Source organism: Rattus norvegicus, chromosome 14 (assembly GCF_036323735.1).
Source record: "Rattus norvegicus strain BN/NHsdMcwi chromosome 14, GRCr8, whole genome shotgun sequence".
Taxonomy (NCBI): domain Eukaryota; kingdom Metazoa; phylum Chordata; class Mammalia; order Rodentia; family Muridae; genus Rattus; species Rattus norvegicus.
This window is the reverse complement of record NC_086032.1, coordinates 85,361,746-85,386,665: the sequence shown is the minus strand read 5'-3', so window position 1 is coordinate 85,386,665 and position 24,920 is coordinate 85,361,746. Positions and strand designations below refer to the sequence as shown.

The window sequence follows — 24,920 nt, the reverse complement described above, 5'->3', positions numbered from 1 at the left end:
TGACTACTGCATGGATTAAAAAGCAATTGATTTGAATTTAGAAACACAGGAGATGGGCCTAGAGAGGTTGCTCAGCACTTAAAGAGTTTCCATACGACCCAGGTTCCATTCCCAGCACCTACATGGGGGCAGACAACCACCTGTACCTCTAGGTCCAGAGGACCCAATGCTCTCTTCTGGTCTCTATGGGCACCAGGCACATGTGGTGCACATATATACATGTACACAAAATATCCAGACGCATAAAATAATACAAAATTAAAAATCAGAGGATGGGAACTAGCTCAGTGGTAGAGTTCCTACAAACCACACCTATATCTATGTGCTGTACACAACCTCCAACACCATCAAAACAGAAATGGACAGGGTGTTAAGCTTATTCTGTTGCTATGTATTATAATATTGAATTCTGCACCCGAAGGTCTAGGCCTATAGGTGAATGCTCACATTTACCAGCTTCTGCTGCACACACCTTGCTCCTTAATTTAAACTGATGAGGTTTGGTCTGTTGCTGTGTATGCCAAACACTGGCCCTGGCTGCCTCAGGGATGAGGAGATCCTTACTTAGACCCAGTGATGCTATGTAAGTTTCCCCCAACTTATCCCTGATGGGTCAATAACAATGCCTACAGCCTGTAGCTGGGCAGAGGAGAGATGGGGAGAGTTGGTTGAGGCAGGGACCATGAAGAGAGGACAAGGTGGAGCGAGGAGAAGACTCCTTGGGGTAAGTGAATGGTGAAAACATGGCCACAGGGCCTGGGCTGCAGTGGCCCAGGCAGAACAGGGCAGATGTAGCTTGGGGCTATTGATAGGGAGGTGGACTACTAGCTTAGAGGGTAGACATCTGCCCAGCTCTAGTGCTTTAAAGTCTTATCATAAATGTAAAGGTTTTATGTTTTTCTTCTGGGAACAGAATGATCAAAGGCAGGGTAGAAACCCCAAATTGGGATTAAATATTTACTACAACAGCAGGATACTGTGGGGAAATCCTATTCATTTTTCAATTTTTTAAATATGTAATTAGTTTTAAGACAGAGTCTACTATTTAGCCTTGGTTGGCCCAGAACTCACTCTGTAGATCAGGCTGACTTGAAACTCAGAGATCCACCCACCTGCCTTTGGTTCTCAAGTGCTGGGATTAAAAGTGTGTGTCAGTCACCATGCTCAGAAAATTCCTTCAGGTGTTTTCCTTTGTTTTTTTTTTTTTTAATTAACTTGAGTATTTCTTGTATACATTTCCAGTACTATTCCCTTTCCCGGTTTCTGGGCAAACATCCCCCTCCCCCCTCCCCTTCTTTATGGGTGCTCCCCTCCCCATCCTCCCCCCATTGCTGCCCTCCCCCCAACAATCTAGTTCACTGGGGGTTCAGTCTTAGCAGGACCCAGGGCTTCCCCTTCCACTGGTGCTCTTACTAGGATATTCATTGCTACCTATGGGGTCAGAGTCCAGGGTCAGTCCATGTATAGTCTTTAGGTAGTGGCTTAGTCCCTGGAAGCTCTGGTTGCTTGGCATTGTTATACATATGGGGTCTCGAGCCCCTGTTTGTTTTTTTTTTTTAAGTTCTAGATATTTCTGTCACAAGTTCTTGCTAGCAATATGAGATCAGCAAGTGCTGAGAAGTCACCGGAGAACCAAATTCAAAATGTTACTGTAGCCAACTGTATGAAGGATGTAGTCAGGACTACAGTATTTACAGCATTCTGTACTTCTTCCCATGTAAGCACACATGTCCCAAGAAGAGTCCTCAAGGGAGAGCATGGCAGGAAGTAGACTGAGGACCCAGGATGGTCCTGAGCAACCACCACAGGGAACTGAAGCATGAGGCAGAAGCAAGAGCTCAAGGCAAGCTCCTGGGCTGCTGCTGCTCCAGCATCCATTCTAGAATAGGCTGTGGGGCCTGAACTCACTCCCACTGGAGCTTCTAGAAGGAAGCTGCTTGGCTTGTTTTTCTGTACTTTTCCTCCTTATGTCTATTTTAATGTCTCAATTCTGGCTTCCCAACAGAAGTGGGCATGAGGAAGATCTTTGCTTATTGTGCTTGGATACAGGAAGGACAAGGAAAAGCCCAGTCAGTCCTGCTGCCCATATGTGTGAGGCTGGCTGCTTACTGGCAGAATTTAGGTATGACCTCCTCATTTCACCCGCATTTTGCAGACTCAGTTCCTCTTCTCCACCCTCTGGCTTCTGTCTCTAAACTGTGTGGATTTACTTTTGCACACTATTCAATTGTTAACTGCGATGGGACATCGATCCACCCACAGCACTGCCCTCTCATCAGCTGTGAGCACCTCACTTTCCATGCCTGCGGATATCCTGCCTTGCCTTGGGCTATGAGACAGACATTAAACCTGAAGATTTGCTCAACTAGGCGTCTTGCTTCTGTTTTCTTGTACTTGATTTAGCCTCACTAAGATCGAAGCAAAGAGGAAACAGCTGGACTCGGAAGAGAAGTAAGACAATGCACACCCAGAGAGGGCCAGGGGACACTGTATTCCATAAGAGGTTCACAACCCTGCTCACCTGATACGCCCTGATGAGAGACTGCACCGCCAAGTGGTCCTCCACGAGCTTGTCGACGTTAGGCTGTGCTTCCACCAGGGACTGTGCATGAGCCATGGTAGCCAGGGAGCTTCGACTCAGGGAAAGGGGGCTCTGGTAGGCAGTGCCCGGTGGGGCTCCAGCATTGGTGTTTCGGAAAAAAATGTCCCATGACTAAAGACAAAAAAAGCACAGTTACCTGAGTCTTCCTTAAATGTCATATACAACTGTCCTCTGCAAGAAGGCAACATTGCCATATCCTTACATTCCTATTTTTATTTAGATTTCAATAATCTATCCTGCATTTTGTATTGAAAATTATATATTATTACTTAATCCACCTTACACAAGATGTAAATTTTAAAATATTTAAAGATATATACATTTTTATATATTTTATAATTATATTTAATATATTATATATTTTATATATTTAAATTTTTGCCTATTTGTATTTCTGTGTATATGTGCATGCTTGCTTACCTGTATGTATACCATGTATGTGCCTGTGGAAGCCAGGAAGGGTACTGAATGTCCTAGAAATGTAGTTCCAGGTAGTTATTCATTGCCCAATGTGGAGTTGGCAACCAAACTAAGGCCTCTGAGTGCTCCTAACTGCTAAGCCATCTCATTAGCCCCTTACAAGTTTAGAGACAGAGATGAAGACTTATTTCATGGAGAAAAAAATAAATTGTTGGGGTTGGGGATTTAGCTCAGTGGTAGAGCGCTTGCCTAGCAAGCGCAAGGCCCTGGGTTCGGTCTCCAGCTCCGAAAAAAAGAAAAAGAAAAAGAAAAAAAAAATTGTTAAAAGACAAGTTTTTTTTTCGGGGTGAGTTTGAGGGAAGTCTCTGACTATGGGAGTTACTATTTGGCTTTGAATTCAAGATCCGCTTGTTTCCGTCTTCCCCGTGCTGGGGTTACAGGCTCATGCTACCATAGCGCACCTCTGAAAGCTCAGACACTGCCTCCTCTGCAATGAGACTATTCTATTGGACTTCTGTGCTGCCTTCCTGCAATCTCTGCAGAGACATTCCCAGATGTTTTCATGGTGTGGGGATGTCTGCCTATCAAAGGGATTCTGTCTGTGCCTGGGGCAACTGGTAAAGATGACTTAATAAAGTAATTGTTTTCTCATGCTAGAAATCAAACCCCAGGCCCTAAACATGCTAGGCAAGTGATCTGCCACTGACCCTCCTACCTACCCCACCCAATTTGGTCATCTGGGTTTTGTAGACTTAGCTCTTTCATAATGATAACCAGGTACATCTGATTTATGAATCTATCTATAAATTCTTGGTATATAAACCAGGAGGCTCTGCAGCTACACAAAAGCCTTACTCTTACTGAGCAGGATAGTCTCTCATTCTAAAATATTTATGAAAGGTTTTCTGAAATGCCACAGTAAGAACATATTCCTTTGGTATTCATTGAAACAATTTTTAAGGGGGCTGGAGAGATGGCTCAGCAGTTAAGAGCACTGACTGCTCTCCCAGAGGTCCTGGGTTCAGCTCTCAGCACCCCCATGGCAGCTCACAATTGTCTGCAACTCCAGTTCCAGGGGATCTGGCATCCTCACAGATGTACATGCACACAAACACCAATGCATATAAAAATAAATACATCTTTAAAAAGGAAAGAAAACAATCAAAACAAAACACCACAGCCATTTGGGCCGGGCGTGGTGGTGCACACCTTTAATTCTTGCACTGCAGAGGCGGAGGCAAGGTGGTCTCTGTGAGTTAGAAGCCAGCCTGGTCTACAGAGTGAGTTTAAGGTAAACTAAGGCTCCACAGTAAAACCTTCTCTCGACACCTAACAAGCAAACATTAAACACTGGGAATATGACTGCACAGCCTTATGAATATGGTAAAGACTGTACTTTAAAATGACATCTGTACTCTATAAACTATACTCCAATGAAAATTTTTATAACAATTATAAGCTTTCTGGTTAATTAATTACTGGGAACTCAATGGGGAAGAGAGGTCTGATGTTATCTTCAGATCCCCACCATGAAACCTTATTACAGAAACATTCACACTAAGCTGATTGTGTGTAACATCATAAGAATTACAACTTTCCTTTCAAAGGAGCTTATCAAGTATTTGCAATTTCAGGATGTAAATTTCTCAAAACCAGGATCTCAATCTTCCTCTATCAATTTGGCTTCCACCAAAATTCACTCTGGCTCTTTCTCTAATGTGAGAGAAAACAAAATTTCTACTGAGGTGGTAGAGGGGAATGGAACAGAGGACTGTTAGCATCCCACTCAGACCCTGTCAGGCTCTACATGAGGCATCTAAAGGGTGACTATACAAGAACTCGATGGAAATCCCCAGGTGCTTCTGACTGCGTGGAGCCTTTCCAGCAGGTCCAACCAAGATCCCTAGTCTTGGAAGCAGAAATGGCCTAGGGGTTGGGGATTTAGCTCAGTGGTAGAGCGCTTGCCTAGTAAGTGCAAGGCCCTGGGTTCTGTCCCTAGCTCCGGAAAAAAAAAAAAAAAAGGAAGCAGAAATGGCCAATGACAGCATACTTTGGCTGTCTATTCTTCTTCCGGAAGCAGACATTAATAAGGACTGCATACCTGGCTATAGGTGCTTGTGCTAGAAGCAGAGGTGACCAGAGAACCTCAATTGTCCATCCTTGTGCTAGAAGCAGAGGTGATCAATGACAGCACATGGGGGTGTCTATCCTCGTTCTAAAAGAAGAGATGACCATGGACCACATGGTTTAGTGGCCCATCCTCATAATACACAGTCCAAGAAATCATTAGATAGCTCTCCCTGGCCTACACAGGCCTTCAGTAAAAGCCTTCCCAATGTAGCAGCAAACTGGGCAGGAGATAATCCAACCCTCTCCCACCCAGCACTGCATGAACTAACAACAAGCAGCTCTTTCTATATAGACCTTCGGGAAGGCTCTATCACTCTAAACAAGCCACAGAAGCTGGCTTACTTAGTCCAACCCTGTCAGCAATTGGCCCGTGAAGAGCAGTACAGCCCAAACCATCTTCTTACCTTCATAGCAGCCTGCAGGGCTGAGGAATCAAACCCAGGGCCTCGCATACAAAGCAGGCTCTCTACTACTAAACTAAATGCCAAGAATGATTTCTTCTTTTATTTTCTGACAAGGTCTCATGTGTCTCAGGTGGTCTTAAACTTGCTACACAGCCAACGATGGCTTTGAAGTTCTTACCCTCTTGCTTCCATTCCTAAGAGTGTTAGAATTCTAATGGTATGCCACCATGCCTGGTTTTGCAGGCTACTCAGAAGACTAAGAGACAGGAAGAAGAGTTTAACACTAGAGCTGCGGATACAGCTCCACTGATACATAATCATGAGAACCTGCGTTTGATCCTCATAATAAAGGAGCCATGTAAGATCCTGTGCACCTGGATTTTTTTTTTTTTAAATTTTAAGCTTTATTCATTATGTAAGTGTTCTGCCTGTATGCCAGAAGAGGGCAACCAGATCTCATTACACCACCATGTGGTTGCTGGGAATTGAACTCAGGACCTCTGGAAGAGCAGTTAAGTGCTCTTAACCACTGAGCCATCTCTCCAGCCCACACCTGTAATTCTTATGCTGGAAAGGTGAAGATTATCCCTGAGGCTTGCTGGCCAACCAGTTTAATCAAAAAGACCCTGTTTAAAAACACAAGGTAAGGGGGTTGGGGATTTAGCTCAGTGGTAGAGCACTTGCCTAGGAAGCGCAAGGCCCTGGGTTCGGTCCCCAGCTCCGAAAAAAAAAAGAACCAAAAAAACCAAACAAACAAACAAAAAAAAAACCACAAGGTAGGGAAGCTAAGGTCTAAGGTCAGGGCTCAGTGCTTCCTGCACAAGCATGAAGACCTGAGTTCAGACCCCAAGCACACAAGTAAAAAGTGGGGGATGGTGGCATCCCATCCAGCTCCCTGTGACTTTCTTTTGTGTTTAGAAAAACTGCAGAGATTTTCAATTAAGATAACAGACACAAACTGCTGATACTAGAGCCAGGTCAGGGAAGCGAACCAACCAACGCAGGTCCATCTCAGTTCTCTTGAGTGTCCTTCGAGGAAAGAAGGGGAGAGCAGCCCCACTGGCTCTTTTGTCGAAGACAAACTGGCACTAACAGAGTGGCTCCTATACTGGGTTGGGACTGCTTCTAAAGATCCCCTTTGCACCATGACTGGTGTCACACTAATAGGTTTTCTGATGTGGGTAATCACCAAGGGCTTCAGTATACAGCAAGCTGACTACGCCTACTTGGCAAAACTCGCACTACATACACCGAGTAAATTTAAACAAGTTAAAGCTTTTAAAGAGAAAGTAAAGGTCATTATTCGGCCCTCATGGATGGTCACAGATAACCCAAACACACACGTCCAAGGCCAGCCCCTGCTGACCACACTTTCTTTCCAGTAGCCTTAAACAACTTCCTTCTTGGGAAGGTCAAAGGCCATCCCCATTTCTCTCTTGCCCCTGCCACCCTTTGTCTTACCCATGGTTCCCATTTCCCCAGCAGCCCTGCCTTCATCTGTTCCACCCTGTTACCACCATCCATGTCGCTGCCAATTAATATCCTACCTCTGGGTTTGGGGTCTCTGTAGTCCTTAGAGACCTGCTGGCCACCTACTTCTAGACACCCCCTCACCTTCCCTACCCTGTTCTGAGATGCCCAGTCATTCACCTCACACAGGGTACTGTTAACACCTGGATTTATCCCTATCTTGAAAAAGGTCTCCTTTATCCTAACATTCCAGCCTTGCTGGTCTCCTACATCTATCTGAACAATGAGTCTATGTATTTATCATTAGTCTGTCCCATGTTACCACTGAGATATCAGTGTCTGGCCAGCACAAGAGGAAACTTTTGTATATGTTCAAAAAACTTCAAGGGAAAAATGTCACACACACACACACACACACACACACACACACACACACACACGCCCAGCCCCCAATCCCTGCTCAGTGTGAACTGGAGGACAGAAGGCCACCCACTAAGAAAAGTAGCAGCACTGGTGGCATCAACAAGAACCTGCCCAACCCCAATCTTCTGGTGAGTGAAGAAGCCTGAGCGACCCACTTCAGTTGTTTCTCTGAACCAGTTCTTCCCTCCTTCACTACCTCTGCTAACACCTGAACAAAGCCCATGGTCAACATTAACAAGGGCAGCAGTTTCTACCTCAGAAATGTCTCCCTGTACCAGGTAGAAGCTAAAAAGGACAGCAGCAGCTGCTTCTCCGGAAAATGTGACCTCACTTCCTACAACAGGAACAGCTTCTTGATCCCAAGACAGAGATGATGTTGGACTCTGGCTTCTGGGTAATGCTGACCTGTGCTCCTGTCCCCAGGTCCACCACACCCATTCCTAAGGTCATTTGCCTCTGGAATCTCTTACTTGGCATGTTTTGCAATTAATAAAATGAGGAAAACATCTGTCTCTTTGCCTAGATTAGTACTAGACCGTACAAAGTTCACAACAATCAAATTTCATGAGAGATGAAGCTGTTTATAAAAAGAAAAAAGTTAAAAGGTCACATGGTAGTTGGGCAAGGTTACAAATGACACAGGTAGCCGTCAGGAAAACTGGTTCTGGACAAGACAGGGGCTACAGGTAGAAGAGGTGCCTACCTCAGATCATCAGTCTCTGCACCGTAAATGGTTTTGGAATTCTAAGTAAGTCTACACAGCTGTTTTCTTTTTCTTGTATATGATACATGTATGCATACAATCATGCATATGCAAATTAGGCCAAGTGTGTGCATGTGGAGGTGGGAGTCAGGGGTATCATCTTCAACAAATATTCTTTACCACAACCTTTTCAGACAGGGTCTCTCACTGTACTCTGGGCTCACTGGTGCGGTTGGCTGGCTTGCTAGGAAGTCCCAGAAATCCTATTGTCTCTACCTCCCCTTCAGGTGCGATGGGACTAAGGTGTGCACTGACCACTGTGCCTCTTTACATGGATGTAAGGGACTCAATTCAGGTCTTTGCTCCACTAACTGATCCACTGCACTAGTCTAAAATACACATTTTTTTTTCATTTAAAAGAATTGTATAGTGTGTGTGTGTGTGTGTGTGTGTGTGTGTGTGTGTGTACACGTACTGTTCTTTGTGGCTACAGGCACTTGCTGCCAGGCCTGGCAATCTGAGAGTGATCCCTGGAACCCACAGTGGAAGGAAAGAACCAACTCCAAAGAGGTGTCCTCTGACTTCCACATGCATACCATGGCACCTACCCCCACGCTCAAAATAAATGTAAAAACAATTTTTAAAAATCAATTTCTGGGGGTTAGGGATTTAGCTCAGTGGTAGAGCGCTGTCCTGGGTTCGGTCCCCAGCTCTGAAAAAAAGAAAAGAAAAAAAAATCCATTTCTGGTCCAATTCAAGAAACATTCATTAAAGGCTAATATCTGCATCATGCTCTAAGGTTTTGGGAACAAGAAGATAAATTGAAATGAGCTTCTCAGTCTCAAGAAAGACAAGAAAAATAACTATGTGAGTTCACAGAATGTACAGTGTATACAAATGCTGAGAGGACAGGGCGCCCATTTAAAGAGCACCTCAGCCCAAGGCTTGCAGAGCAGGTGGGACCTAAGGAAGCTGAAGATAGAATGAAGGTAGCTGAAGACCACTGAATAGCCACAGCAGAAGGTAAGATGCTATTGGAGAACCAGACCAGGAAGCTGTGCTGAAGCCAGTCCCTGGGACACAATACTTGGGGGCACAGTGGTTAACCATTTTGTGGAGAGTCAGCACTGAACACTGGGTAACCTTTGCTACCCAAAGCTAACAGGAGGGAGCCTGCAGAAGAGGAGGGCCTATCTTCCTGCCAACCTCCCATAAGTGGACTTAGGGTTATAACCTTTCTGCTAGGATGACTTAAAACAGAGCAGATTTCAAATGCAAATAGTTTTAATACTATGGTTGAAATAAAATGAAATCTAGCTCCTACTTTATTTATAGAAAATCAAAGGCACTTAGTAATTCTGTACTGGTGCCAGCCAAGGACTAACCAAGAGCATGTGACAATAAACCAGGATAGGGGTGGGACAGGCTCAAAGGCCTACTTACCACTGATAAATTTTAGATAAAGCCCAGCACTATCAAATACAGCCTCAATTATTAAGTTCAAATGCAATTATACTTACTGTTATCAATAAGCTACAGGGAAATGGGTGAAAGCCAGAACAAAGCTTCCTTTTAGCTTTCGGACCAATGAAAAGGCAGATAGATAGATGCTCCCTAAGTGACCCAGTGTCCACCCAATGTCACCTACCTACAGGATAGCTCATACTACATCAAGGGGCAAGCCCTGCTGTCCTAGCCACAGCACACAGACGAGGTTGGCTTCATGCTCTCTACCTACCCCCCTCCAAACCTATGAATCTGTTCCGACTTGTAGGAGCTTGAGTTCTTCCAGAAAATGTCCTGGGAATGATTTCAAGTGTGAATATGTGACTACCTTATATGAACAGGTCTCAGACCAATATGAGAATAGCCAGAGAAAAGGCAGACTACAAATGTTCAAAAGAATTTAAGAGGCAGAGCAGAACTTGGAACACTTCTATCCACTCCGTCAGTCCCTGGGCAGGAAGCCTCTTCCCCAGCCAGGGTAGGACCACTGCCCATTACCACCCCATCTCATGGTATGCTGTGATCCATGCTTACTGATACCCATCCCAACAAGCCAGTGAAAACCAGAGGCCTGATGGAAGTATACCTGTAATCCTACTATTCTTGAGGCTGAAGTATTGTTACACAGCAGGCAAAAAAATCAAAAACCAAACTAACAAAAAACTAGGGCAATCATTAGATGTCAGTAAAAATGCACATTTCATTCCAATAGCGTTGTTTTTACTGTATAGTAGGGTGACAGAAGTTTCTAAACTTCCTGTCTGGGTATGTGAATTAAATTGTGATGGATACCTAAGAGTAACAAAGTAAAGCTGCCTGACCGCTGACCTATAGGATGCACTCTAAGTATAAGGCATGCTGTACTGAACTATAGGGGCCACATTATCAGACCACAGAGAAGCAAGTTGGCAGCTAGCCATTCATTCCTACACAATCTTCAATCCATATACATTTCCTGCCTCTCCATCTCTCAGGAGTACAATCTGTCTCTCAATGTGCTCCAACCAATGTAATGAGCACCACTATGGGACCTGAGCCCAGACCTCAGGGACTTTGCAGCCACTCCTTATAACTGGAATTTCCCTACACTGCAACTGAGGAGCAAGCCAGCAATTAATACCAGCTATGACTGAGGCTTCCACAGACCCTATCTGGAGATGTCTTGGCTACATGGGACTACTATGAGAGACCAGGGACCTTCAGCTGATTCAATCAAGAAATACATCACACTGATACCACTTTAAGATGCAGTTGGGGGCTGGAAAGATGGCTCAGAGGTTAAGAGTACTGGCTGTTTTTCCAGGGGTGCTGAGTTCAATTCCCAGCAACCACATGGTAAAGGGATCCAATGCCCTCTTATGGTATGACAGTGTACTCACATACATAAAATAAAAATAAAATCTTTAAAAAAAAAAAAAAAGATGTAGTCAGGGGAGGGGGCTGAAGAGATGGCTCTGTGGTTAAGAGCACTGGCTGCCCTTCCTGAGGTCCTAAGTTCAATTCCCAGCAACCACATGGTGGCTCACAACGTCTATAATGGAATCTGATGCCCTCCTCTGGTGTGCATGAAAACAGAGCACTCATATGCATAAAATAACTTTTTTTGGGGTTGGGGATTTAGCTCAGTGGTAGAGCGCTTGCCTAGGAAGCGCAAGGCCCTGGGTTCGGTCCCCAGCTCCGAAAAAAAAAAAGAACCAAAAAAAAAAAAAAGTTTTTTTTTTTTTTTGAGCTGGGGACCGAACCCAGGGCCTTGCGCTTCCTAGGCAATCGCTCTACCAATGAGCTAAATCCCCAGCCCAACTTTTTTTTTTAAAGGTAGTTTGGGAATGATTTGTTATACTAATGCTCTTGGAAACCAGGCTTCTCCCATAGGGAAGTATTCTAGGCAACACACCACACTCTTCTCTTAAGCAGACTTGAGACATTCTGTAGGAAAGGGCCCTTATCTGCACATGACATAACTCATGAGGCCACTGAAAAGTGATTATCTGTAGTTACCAGTGCTGATTTGGCTAGGGCCTACCTGGGTAAGTACCAACCAATTTCGTCCTCACAGTACTGACTGGACCTTTTAAGGGGAGCATCGAGGTTTCTTGTAGAATGTTCAAGTCTTCAAGTCACCACCTCCTCACAATCTAAACACCGAGTTAAGCAAGAGTCTCAAGGGCCTAAGACCTGCCTCAAGAAAGCCTTGAATGGGGGGAGGAAGCCAAAGTACAGGAAGCCTTAAGGCTGAACAGGCTGGCTGTACAATGTGATATCTTCTACTTTCTAAACACTGGCATTGGCCCCTTAGGGCCATGTGGGAAAAAAAAAGAGAGCTGTTTCTTGGACTTAAAAAGGTAGCTCTCTGATTTTCTCACAAGGAGAGCATTCTGGCTGCTCAAGATAAACTGCCCTTGAGCAACTCAATTCTCTACACTCTTGGTGCTTACCTTTCCCTTAAGATCTAGTTCAGTTTCTCCCTTTCTATCCTGATTTTTGGTTTTTATTTTTGCTTTAAAGCATGTCCTGAAAGATGTAGTAGTCCTCAGAGTAGCTTCTCCATTCCCCCTGGCCTGAATTCTCCAGCCTGCCCTGGCCAGTCTCACTTTCCTACTGAAGAGGATTCACACACTCATGGTACCTAACAAAACACAAGATAAGCAAGTACCTTTTGACTTAACTATGAAACTTCTTTTAGATTCCACTAGAACATAAATATTATCCTGTGTGAGAGCCTTTCCTCTCAATCTGTCACTTGGAGGACAGCAAGGGCTACACAGAGACTCTGGTCTCAAGCAAAACCAAACCAAACCAAACCAAACCAAACCAAACCAAAAAGAACCTCAAAACCCCCTTTCTGATACTGGAGATTAAAGAATTCTTTTTTTTTTTTATTTTTGTGTCAGTAATTACAGTCAGAACTGTAATTACAGATGGTGGTTAGCCACCATGTGGCTGCTGGGAACTCAACTTAGGTCCTCTGCAAGAGCAACAAGTCTTCTTAAACTGCAGACCCATCTCTCTAGTTCCTTTAAAGACAGTTGTCTCATGTATCCCAACCTGTGCTGTCCTCTAACTCTCTGATTTTCTTGCCTCCCAAGCACACACTTAGATTATCATTTGCCATCACCACGCACAGTTTATAAAGTGCTTCAGGACTGACAGCAGGATTCTGTGTGCCAGGCAAGCACTCTACCAACTGAGCTACACCCGTATTCTTTTGTATATACGTGTATGCATGTTGTTTTCATACACATACATGTGTGCAGAGGCTAGAAGCTCACATAGGGTGTCTTCCTTGACACTTTCTATCTTATTTTTTTTTAAAGTATTATTTATCAATGCAACATTTTTTTAAAGATTTATTTATTGTATATGAATACACTGTAGCTGTCTTCAGACACACCAGAAGAGGGCATCGAATCTCATTACAGATGGTTGTGAGCCACCATGTGGTTGCTGGGATTTGAACTCAGGACCTCAGGAAGAACAGTTGGTGCTCTTAACCACTGAGCCATCTCTCCAGCCCACTATCTTATTTTTTAAGGCAAGGTCTTTTACTAGACTTGGAATTTGCCAGTTAGTTAAGCTAGCTAGCTAGGCAAACTCACAAGGACCCTCTAATCCCACCCCCAGCATTGGAATTATGGGTACATGCTGCTTTTTAGGTTTGTGCTGAGGGCAGCGTTTGTGTGATTAGGTCCTCATGGTTGTATACCAAGCACTTCACCAACTGGATCATTTCCCCAGCCCCAAAGCATTTTCTAATAAAATGAAGTATTTCTAAGGTTGCGGGACATAACATTCTATAGTCATAGGTATCTCTGAAAATGTGACCTAAATTATGGGTCATCACTCAAAAAATGTGCATGCACTGTATGTGTACATAATACGATTTCAAGAGCTGTAAACAAGGCAGGAGAGAGATCAAAGTCCTGTCAGTCTACAACCAGGATCTTTAGTGGGCCCAGCCCTTCAATCAGCCCTCTTGTTCCTTGTTCCACAGGTAGAAGGGACAGAACAATGTCTGAGTTTGTAAGAGTAACTCAAACTCTTAGTAACAGATAAGGGCATAAACTCTGCTCCAAGGACCTTCAACCTGCACACATCTTCAATTAGAGAACAAAATCTCTTACATGTATACTATTCCCCTCCCAACAGTGTTTCCAAGAAATGTTCATACTGACCCCAAGACTCCAACCCCACAACCAACAGTCTCTATGGGGGCCAAGCAGATGGTGGCTGAGTTTTCTTGTCCCACTCTAGGTGTCATGACAGACTTTCTTCAATACCCTCTCACCCAAATTATCACATGCTGCTTTCTCTAATAACCACAACCATGGAGGGAGAAGGGAAAACCAAAACCAAATCCTTTTCAAGGAATACTGTCCACGTGTTTAGAGAACAAAAGCTATCATGCCCCCATAAAATCTCCTCTTTAGTAGGTAGGAGTGCCAGTGTATGCCCTGCCATCTCAGCACCACAGCAGTAAAAGCAAGAGGACTCAGAACTCGAGGACAACCTGGACAACCTAACACATTTTGGATTAGCCTGGACTACGCAGCTCTGAGGCTCCCTGGTTACACTTTCTTCAAAGTCCACAAGGAGAACATGAAGAGTGTTGCTAGGAATTTCAGAGCAGTTACGATTTAAAAAGTTTGGGGGGGAGGTAGTAAAAGTGTGGTCCTCCCTCCTGCATGATAAAGTCCTGAATTTAAAACAAACAAACAAATAAATAAATAAACAAAACTAAAAACCTAGTCACAGGTAAATGGATACAGGCTGCCTTCGGGTGAGATGACTGTTGTTCAATAATGCAGACAGGCCCAGCCCATAGTGAAGACAATATCATGACGGAGCATGGCCTCCATGAAGACAGTATGGTGACTGTGACACTTCCTTCCATTCTCCCAAAGACTCAGAGATGGAGAGCAGGGGGAGAGCTGTGGGACAGAGACTCTTACCATTGCACCACACTGCACCCCTGCATCAAGCTGGCTTCTATATCCAAAAACTAAGAAATGACCATCAAAACCCATAAACAGGCCCTGGCCATGAACAGAACAAAGCAGTTCTGGCACTAAGATGCCTGCACTAGCCCAGGGGAGGTGGATACAACATGGCAGTTTGGGATTCTCCAATTTAAAGCACAGCACATCTCCACATAGTCTGAACTAGTCACCCTCAGAAAGGGTTCAGGCAAATATCGAAGAAAAAGGTCTAAGAAGAAAGTGCCCATGTAGACGATACAGAGAAATCAAAGACAGGAGAAACATAGAAACACAAGGATCTAACAGCTGTTTATATAGAAAATCCATGTGGTGAATTAAAATGTCACAAATACACATGTTCTCTCAGAGCGGTCAGGACGGAAGAGCCTCTCGAGGTCCCACTCTTCCCACAGACTTTCCTTCTTCAGAGAGCTTCATCCCAAAGCAGCTTTCAGGGAGATTCTGGAGGAGGGCCAGTCTTGTGCTTCCTCATGTGTTCGCAGGAGCACACTGGTATTTCCTCTTATCCTTGAAGGGTTACACAGGCTTCACCTTGTGCTTTGAGTGTTGCGCTCATTGCTGGATATCGCTCAGGAGGACTGTGTGGTTTCCACTGAGGCCACCCGGAGTCTGATGCAGTTGCGGTGGTGATGGTGCTGGTTCTAGCCGCCTGCCTGCCCACTGACTCTTGTGGATACACTCACTTACCTGGCAGTCAGTGAGCACCTGACCAACATCCAGAGCAGAGGAACTACTCTGTGAGCCTTACCTTATGTACACTTTTGGGATTCTCCAACCAGGCACAGTACATTTCCTCCACATAGTTCGAACTAGTCCCACTAAGAAATGGTTCAGCAGCTACAGGTGCAGAATAGCACCGAATCTGTTGAAACGTCCTAATTGCTGCTGGTTTGTTTTGTGAAAATGTCTTAACAGTCTGGGAGGCTGTCAATGGCCTTAACTTAGCAGCACAAGTCCTTAAATGAAACATTTTGTCCTGAAGCCTTCCACAAATACCTGTTTAAAAGAAAATAGAAAAGTTTTAAAAGAATGTTAAAGAGATAAAACTTGCTCAGCTGTTCAGGAAAGAGAAACTAGCTTAAAAAGTGTTCACAACAGCCTGTTCAAAGCCTAGCCCACACGCCCAAGAGCAAGACAGAGCATGACAGTCAAACTGGCGTACCCACATCCCCTAAGATGCCTGGACTAGCCCCAGAGATGTAGGCAGAGTTGCAAGCCTTACCATCGGACTAATAAGATATGAATGACTGCAGGAAAGACAATAAGGATTAATGTTAACTGCAAAATGACATTTTCTAACGAATGCAGAAACTATCAAGGGTTCTCTGTGCTCTTCGTATTCTTGCAAGTGGAAGAATTTGACTTTGCTTATCCTCAAGTAAGTTACCCCTGGAGAAATAAATATAAAATGCCAGAGAAAGCTTGGCTCCAACAGAACAAATATCTAGAGAGCTTCAAACCCTCCTTAAAATGACTCATCACAAAGTTTGTCCTTTGGCAAATAGCACAACAGTCTACCTAAAAATGACCAGAATACCTGCTTGTTATTCGCACTGAGATTTACATTACAATTAGCTTAGTATATGCAGCCTGTCCTTCAGCCTTCTCTCTTACATGTATGGTGGACAGGTCTTAAGATACCAGGCGCTTTGCCTAATACATTAAGAACAATATGTTAGGGCTGGAGAGATGATTCAGCAATTAAGAGCACTTGTGGTTTTCATAAAGGACCCAGGTTTGAGTCTTAGTATTGATATGGCTCCTAACATTCTGTGACTCCAGTTCCAGGGGATCTTGTGTCCTCTTCTGACCTCATGGCACTAGGTATGCACACAGTACACATACAGACATGCAGGCCAAATACATACATAAAATTTTTAAAAAACTAAAAAATTAAAACAAAAATACATCAGTGGGGGAGTGCTGGTACAATGCCTTTATTACCAGGAGGAGGGAGAAAGAAGCAGGTGGATAACTGAATTCCAAACCAGGGCTAAATATTGAGACTGTCTCAAAACAAACAAACAAACAAACAAACAAACAAATAAATAAATAATAAAAGGGAAAAAGAAAAAAGATGTGGAACCCTTTACACACAAAATTCAAAACAAATCCAAGTCTTAACTATAAGAAGTAAAACTGGAGCTGGAGAGCTGGCTCAATGATTAAGAGAGCTTCTACTGCTCCTTCAGAAAAATCAGGTTTCATTCCCAACACCCACAGGGCAACTTATAGCCACTCCAGACCCAAGGACTATGACACCTCCTTTTAACCTTACAGGCACCAGGCATATACATGGCATAAACACACAGAGGAGGGGGTTGGGGATTTAGCTCAGTGGTAGAGCGCTTGCCTAGCAAGCGCAAGGCCCTGGGTTCAGTCCCCAGCTCCGAAAAAAAAAAAAAAAAAAGGAAAAAAAAAAAAAAGAAAGAAAACCACACAGAGGAAAAAAAATAAAGAGAAGATTTATTTGGGGGAAAAAAGATGAAATGAAACAGTGGCCTAGGTTCAAAGGTACAGTGCTTGTCTAGCATAGGCAAGGCCTTATATTAGAAATCAGAAACCTACTGCAGTTGGAATGCTAATATATGAGAGAGTAAAAAAGAAAAGGAAAGAACAGAACCAAGAAAAATGTATTTTTAAGTGTTAAATGGTATAACCTTAAGAAAGATAAACTTAAATATTTAAGCAGGTGCCAATAAGCAGATAGACTAGTGAGGGTGGATATGAAGAGGCACTTTTAAGAGGTGTTGCATAGGGGCTGGAGAAATGGCTCAGCGGTTAAGAGCACCGACTGCTCTTCCAGAGGTCCTGAGTTCAATTCCCAGCAACCACATAGTGGCTCACAACCATCTGTAAATGGGATCCGATGCCCTCTTCTGGTGCGTTTGAAGACAGTGAGGTGTTGCATAAAAACCAGCACCTGCAAACCCAGCACTCTGGAAACTGAAGCAGGAACATTTAAATGTTATCATATATATATATATCATATATATGCTATATACACTTATATACTAGATATAATCTATTAAATGGGTATATATTAAATATAAACATGTGTACATATAGGTGCATGCACTGACACACGTGTGTATAGGCCCAAGGTCAATCTCTGATGTTGTTCCTCAAGTACTGTACTCTTTTTTGGAGACCCTGTAGCTTACTCATCTACAACTTGTCAAATGAGCTATGCTTGCTGGCCAGGGAACCCCAGGGATCCACCCTCTTCTGCCTCCCAGCCCTAGGATTACAAGCATGTACTACCACACCCAGGTCCATGCCCAGTAAGCACTTCACTGATAGTGCCACAGGTATCAATGACACCAACTTGCTATGTAAGCATTACATTCGAGGCCTGACCTGTTTTGTCTCTTTGAACCAAAGAGATAGTAAATTACTCTTTTCTCTCTCATTTTTTAAAATTATAATACAAACATTACAGCATTTTGTAAATACCTTCAAGTATTTTTATGACTAAAGAATTATAGCTTACAAGAAGCCAACAGAGATGTCTAAGAAATTTAAGGGTCCAAGATAAGTAAACATCAACTACATTGGTCTGACAATTACTCTAACATCTAAAACATTAGTAGAGTGTCTCCATTACTTAGCATACCAGCATACTTAGCCCATCTACTACATAACTACAGGCTTTCATCCAGGTGCACTTCCAAAGTCAGACCACTGAACAAGCTTCTTTAGCTAAGTCTGAAGACTGCTGTGGTCTTTCTCTAGCAGCATCAGAGGTGACCAAGACTGCAGAGGTCTAAGCAGGTGGACTGGTAAGGGTGGAAGTGGAAAGGCACCATTAAGAGGTGTTGCATAATGCTGCATATTGTAATCCTAGCAGTATGGAGGCTGAGACTGGAACATGTAGATTTCCAGACCAGTCTGAGTTACTTAGACCTATTTCAAAGAGAAACACAATATGTTTTTAAAGAGTGAAAACTATGAAGTCTTTATAGAAAGCATGATGATCTGTCAACATTTTATTAAATGTTGACATACAGAATTTCCTGTTTCTTGCTAAATTCAGCCCCAAACATAAATGTTAAATTTAAAACAAAAGTCTGTGAAAGGGTCAACAGAGGAAGTAAACAGACTTGAACCTTGACTCTTGGAACCTGGAGAAACAGACAGAGCATTCCCCTTGTGTCACACGTCTCAGATTAATTAGTAGAGAAGCTCTAAGATGTGTGAAGAGGAACCACAAAGCCTATGCTCTTAAGCCAAAGGACAGTGACAGGTGAAGCAAGATGGGAAATTAAACAATCGTCCTAGCACCACAGTACCATCCTCAGTGATGTCAAAACACAAATCAGGAACCTCTACTCCAACAACAATCGGCTGAGAGCCTCATTCCAGCAATGAGGGCACACTCCTTTTACTGGGGAACGCATAACTACTGTAGTAACAAGTTCTTAGACATGAGACAGCATTCCTTGACATCTGGCAGTCAGGAAGACCCTGCTCTAATTTGCTTAGAAATCTAAGGGCCATGTGAAGTGATGGGTGCTTTTTTCCTAGCACCTGGAGGCAGAGGCCAGAGGATCACTGAGTTCCACGCCAGCCAGACATACACAGTGAGACCCAACTTCAAAAATAAATAAATCAATCAATAGATAAGATAAATTCTCATAACTTCTTGACTTAATATTATTAGCACCAATATATTATAGCTGTCAGGACTACTGGATAGGGCCAGGTTGGGTAGTAAACGCCTTTAATCCTAGCAGTTGGGTGACAGAAGCAGACAGAAATTTGAGTTTGAGGCCAGCCCAGTCTAAGAAGCAAGTTCCTGGACAGCCAGGGCTACACAGAGAAACCCTGTCTCAAAAAAAACCACAAAAGAACAACAAGAATCCTTAATTTGGTAAAAGACTTAAGCAAACAGATTTAAGAAGATAAGCAGATGCTAAAGCCAAGCACTACAGAAGACATCAACTTATGAAAACCTTGTGAATTGCTACAATAATGCTGGATGCCCACAAAAATAACACTAAAAGGAAAAGGCCTAAGAAGATTGTTTAAGTGGGTGAGCGTGCTTGCTCATGCGAGAACTTGAGTTCAAATCTCTAGAACCTACTCTAAGGGAGGCAGAGAGTGGACAACCACAGGGGTTTGCTGTCAGTCTAGCTCCTGGTTCAGTGTGAGAGATCTTGTCTCAAGGGAATAGAAAAACTTTATCAATATAATTCTCATCAAAAGCTAGAAGAACAAGAAAAACTGACACAGTTTTCAAATACTGAAGGAACAGAACTCTCAATCTGAAATCACCAAACAAAAGCGGCCAAGAAAGCCCAGCACTTTGATAAAGGCACTTGCTCCCAAGTAGGACAACCCAAATGGGATCCCAAGGATCCATGCTGGATCTCTTTAGAAACGAAGTGACGTTCTAAAATTGTCCACACCCACCCACACCCACTCACACACACACCCACTCATACACACATCCACACACACTCACATACACTCACACACCCACCTACACCCACACACACTCACACTCACCCACACACTCACACACCCACCCACACCTACACTCACCCACCCACACCCACATTCACACACCACCCACACACACTCACAGACACACACACACACACACTCGCACCCACCCACACACCCACACTCACACACCCACCCACACTCACAGACACACACACACACTCACAGACACACACACACACACGCACACACACTCGCACCCACCCACACCCACACCCTCACATACTCATACACACCCACACCCACTCACACTCACCCACTCACACACACTCACCCACCCACACCTACCCTCACCCACCCACACCCACCCCCACTCACATACACACCCACTCACACTCTGTCAGGTATGGTGAGGCATGCCTGCAAATCCTAGCATTTAGTAAGCCGAGGCAGGATAACCATGGACTCAAGGCCAGCCTGGGTTGTATATGCTAAAATAAACCAAAGGAAGTTAGCAGAAAGAAAAGAGAGACAGGATATTAGAAGAAAATAAGCAAAATGGAATAATTAACATTTAACATATCACTATAAATCCTAACACCTCGTCAGGAGAAGCCTGATAGGCAGGTATACAGAATGAAGTATATGCTTGTCTACAAGAGTATCATTTCCCAGACAGTTAACGCTGAAAGTAGGGCTGAGAACACACATTTCACGGAAATATTAACCATATTTCCAAGAATAGCCCCATTACTATTTGGTAAAATAAACAGCACAGAAAAGGAAATTACCAGGGACTGAAAGGCACATAAATAATAAAAATATCAGGGTTGGGGATTTAGCTCAGTGATAGAGCGCTTGCCTAGCAAGCGCAAGGCCCTGGGTTGGGTCCTCAGCTCCAAAAAAAAAAATCAATCTACCAAAGAGATAAGCAACATACCAAGAAAGAAAGTAGGGGCCTGCAAGATGGATCGGCGTCACCAAAACTGACCACCTGGGGTCAATCCCCAAAACCCACTGGATGAAAGGAGAGAACCAGAGCTCACAAGTTGCCCCGTGACATCTATACTAGCACTGTCACACATGCACGTCTCCCTACTCACAAATAAACGTAACTTTTTAAATTAAAAGAAAAGGAAGCTGCATAATATGTGATGCAAAGCGCCAAGGGTAGAAAAAGACAATTATAGTGTCACTCATCCTAATGCCGCTTACTAAAGTAATCTACCTGGTTCCACCTTCAAGGGCAAGGCTAGAGGCTCAGACAAATGGGGAAACTCCAACGGCGTCCTCTGCTCAATGTCAGAGTACAGGATGTACAGACACAAGTAGGGCCTCTAAGGGTAATGAAATCCACAGAAAAGCTGGGGAAAAAATTTTACTTCTGTTTTTAGTTACATGCTTCTACTTAAGGTCACGAAGCCCCGTTGCACATTCGCAATAGCTTTACCACATAGATACTTATGTACTTAGAGACCTCAATGGAAAACTGGTTGACCCCACTGGGGCCTATAGAGGTGTTCCTTGAGTGACCTTTTGACGTCAAGGGTCTAAAACTCCACCCTCCAATGATGATTAACGCCGCCATTTTCTGATCTTACAGTCAGGAAGTTGGGTTACGCATGCGCACAGCACCTAGCCCATCGCTTCTCATTACCTTTAATCCCCTTTCTCCACACCTCACCCTGCTCCTTCACCGTGTAGAGACTCCTATGCCCTACCCTCCGCTCTCCTGTCTAACACTTGTGTCCACGTGATGACTCTTCCCGAACTTGTCATTTCAAAGACTGGCACAGTGCTCGGTGGGCAAAAGGAACAAGATCTGGTAACTCATGCGAGGGTACGGTAGCAGGCTTCCCAGTCACTCAGAGGATAACTCACATCTGTCACACACTCTCGCGAGGAAAGCGGTGCGTGGATGGTGTTTCTAGGGAAACCAGTGTCACCTTGGCCGACAGCCTGGTTTACCTCATACCGGCAGGTGGGGCTGCCGCAGGCACCAAGGTCAGCGCCGTGACCGGGCGCGGCGAACACTGGGGACGGCGGCCTGCTGGGGCCAGAGCACGCAGGACAAAAGAACGCGCGCGGGCCGGAGGAAGCGACCGGGCCACGTGACACGCCGCGACCTTGGGGCTCTCCCGGGCCGCCGGGCCACCTACACCCTAACCCGCCGCCTTCGCGGCTCCGTCACCAGAGCCAATAGCGCTCGGCCCCGCGACCCCCGGCGCGCGTCCGCGTCCGCCAATCTCCGCCCGCCTGGCGGACCCTGCCACTCCATTGGCTACGATGCATGTCCATCAGGCCTCGTCCCCCGCCCATCATCGCCGCCCTCCGCCAGCCCGGCTCCGTCCGGCTTCACACCCGTCACTCAGGCACTCGGGCTGCAAGGACGAATTGGCCTCACCCTCGGCCGCGAGCTCCGGGTGTCAAGCGCCGAGCCTCCCAGCACTGGACGGAGCCCGTCTGCCGCACAAGGTTACCTGTCTCCTGTTCAGCTCCACCCGAGTGAGGCGCCGACACCCCACTCCGGGCTCCAAACTCTCGGCCCCGCCCCGGCGTGTGGCGTCAACGCGTAGCCCGGCCCCAGAGGAGCGGCCTGCTGGACAGGCTTGTGGGCGTAACATGACGTCACAGAATTGGGTTTCAGTCGCTCCGGCTTCGCGCCAATGCAGAACTTTGCATCTGGCCAAAGTCAGCCTGTTGCTCACTGCCTTTCGGCTGTCATTAGAAGGCACACGTGAGAAGCTTCCAAAGCTTGTTAGGCACCTAGTAAATCAGGGCGCGTGATGCAGTCCGATAATTGCAGCGTTTGGCGAGCCGAAGCAGGAGCGTTGTGACTTTGAGGCCCACCGACTTTGTATCCAAAACAAGCTGCATTGAATAATAGTTGGGTTGGTAAAATTTATCACTGCACAAAATAATTTCAATAACAAAATCGGCTATTTTGAACACTTGTTTTGCAGGAGTCTTTGTGAAGATTAGAGAGGCCTAACGTATAGTAACATGTGACTTGAGTGTTCTTACCAGTTCCTACCAGTCAGGGAGCGGTGCTGTTGAAAGACTGTTTCAGAGTCACACAGAGAAACTCTGTCTTGAAAAACAAACAAAATTAAAAAAAAAAACAATAACAAAACCAAAAATATTCAGCCAGGTTTCAAGATACACACCTGTAATTTCAGAACCGGGAAAAACTGACCAGTTGGAGGTTAAGATGGATTTCATAGAGTTCTTGCAGGCAGCCCCCGCTACGCTATGTAGTCGGGTTAAGTTTCAAAAAAGAGACTCATTTCATATTCATGTCTTTTGTTGTTGTCCTTTGTTAGAGAGAATGGCATACAGCTCAGCCTGGCTTCAAATTCATAATGTAGGCTGGCTTTGAACCCCTGTTTCTTTTGCCTCCATTTTGCTAAGACTATAGATATAAGTCACCATGCCCAGCTTCATGCTCATGGCCTTTAACTCCCCACTCGTTTCTCTTTTTTTTTTTTTTTGGTTCTTTTTTTCCGGAGCTGGGGACCGAACCCAGGGCCTTGCGCTTCCTAGGTAAGCGCTCTACCACTGAGCTAAATCCCCAGCCCCTCGTTTCTCTTTTTAACAGAGTGCAGATTAGAGGCTCAAGGTTTTTGATGGGCAGTAATACAGACTGTCAAAATACTTTATGATTTGAGGCAGTTTATCCTTGATGTGTGTGGCAGTGGCACCAGCGCTGAGTGAGCTGACAGGGGAGTCCCTTTGCCCTACTGAAATAGAAGTCACGAGTATGCCAGAAGCTCTTCAAGCTTTGGTAGCAGTGACAGGCCGCGGTACAAGGGCAGAAGCACCAGCAATGGTATGCATGAGTTGTCCTTGCATGGACCTTGGGTCTATTGCCCTACAAATGATATCGCTTGTAGGCAGGCCTAAGAAGCCAAGATTCCTCCGCCCTTAGTTAGAACTTGCTATTGCAGCTTCAAGGCAGCCTAGGTATTCAAATTCCTCTATCAGGATTGCATAAAGAGTTATAGGGATGGAGAGATGGCTCGGCAGTTAAATGCACTGCACTGACTGCTCTTCCAGAGGTCCTGAGTTCAAATCCCAGCAACCACATGGTGACTCACAACCATCTGTAATGAGATCTGATGTCCTCTTCTGGTGTGTCTGAAGACAGCTACAGTGTACTCATATAAATGAAATAAATACGTCTTTAAAAAGTTACATAGAGGGGGTTGGGGATTTGGCTCAGTGGTAGAGCGCTTGCCTAGCAAGCGCAAGGCCCTGGGTTCGGTCCCCAGCTCCGAAAAAAAGAAAAAAGAAAAAAAAAAAAGTTACATAGAGGTGTCAAGTCTTTATGGTGGAGGATCTTCTAGCCCACACTGTAATACTGGCTGATATAGAGGGCTAGGGAATCCTGCTCTCCTAGGCCTACACAAAAGGCTTTCTTTGTGTTATAGCCTCAGCCCAGAAGTAGTCAAGAAAGGACCACTCAAGAGAATCCTTTTAAAGTTTGGCCTGACCAAACTGAGTTGGAGGCCAGCCTGATCCATAGATTGAGTCCCAGGACAGCCAAAACAACATGGAGACCTTGTGTCTTATTAATGGTTTCCATTGCTGTGAAGCGATACCATGACCAAAGTAACTTTTATAAAAGACACTATTAGTCGGGGCTAGCTTACAGTTTTAGAGGCTCAGTCCATTATCAGGAAGCATGGCGGCATCCATGGGGGCTGGAACAGCCTGAAGTTCATCCAAAGGTAGCCAAGAGAAGACTGTCCTCTAGGCAGCTAGAAGGAAGGTCTCAAAGTCCATCCTCCACAGTGACACACTTCAACAAGGCTAAA

At 44.7% G+C, this 24,920-nt stretch overlaps 1 protein-coding gene across 15 annotated transcripts in view; it reads right to left on the bottom strand.

Moving 5' to 3' along the window:
* The window catches only part of Ogdh (oxoglutarate dehydrogenase), a 67,457-nt gene extending 44,740 nt beyond the window's left edge, over positions 1 to 22,717 (bottom strand). For 4 of the 15 annotated variants that reach the window (XM_063273396.1, XM_063273394.1, XM_063273392.1 and 1 more), the window contains exons 1-3: positions 21,761 to 22,700; positions 15,404 to 15,651; positions 2,522 to 2,713 (exon numbers count right to left, since the gene is read on the bottom strand). In XM_063273396.1, the coding sequence (XP_063129466.1) occupies positions 2,522 to 2,713; positions 15,404 to 15,625 (414 nt within the window). In that variant the 5' untranslated portion in view covers positions 15,626 to 15,651; positions 21,761 to 22,700. Of the gene's footprint in view, positions 1 to 2,521; positions 2,714 to 15,403; positions 15,652 to 21,760 lie in introns of all 15 variants that reach the window. The other 11 variants (XM_063273393.1, XM_063273395.1, XM_039092219.2 and 8 more) reach the window with 6 other exon arrangements.
* Between the last annotated feature and the right edge of the window lie 2,203 nt (positions 22,718 to 24,920).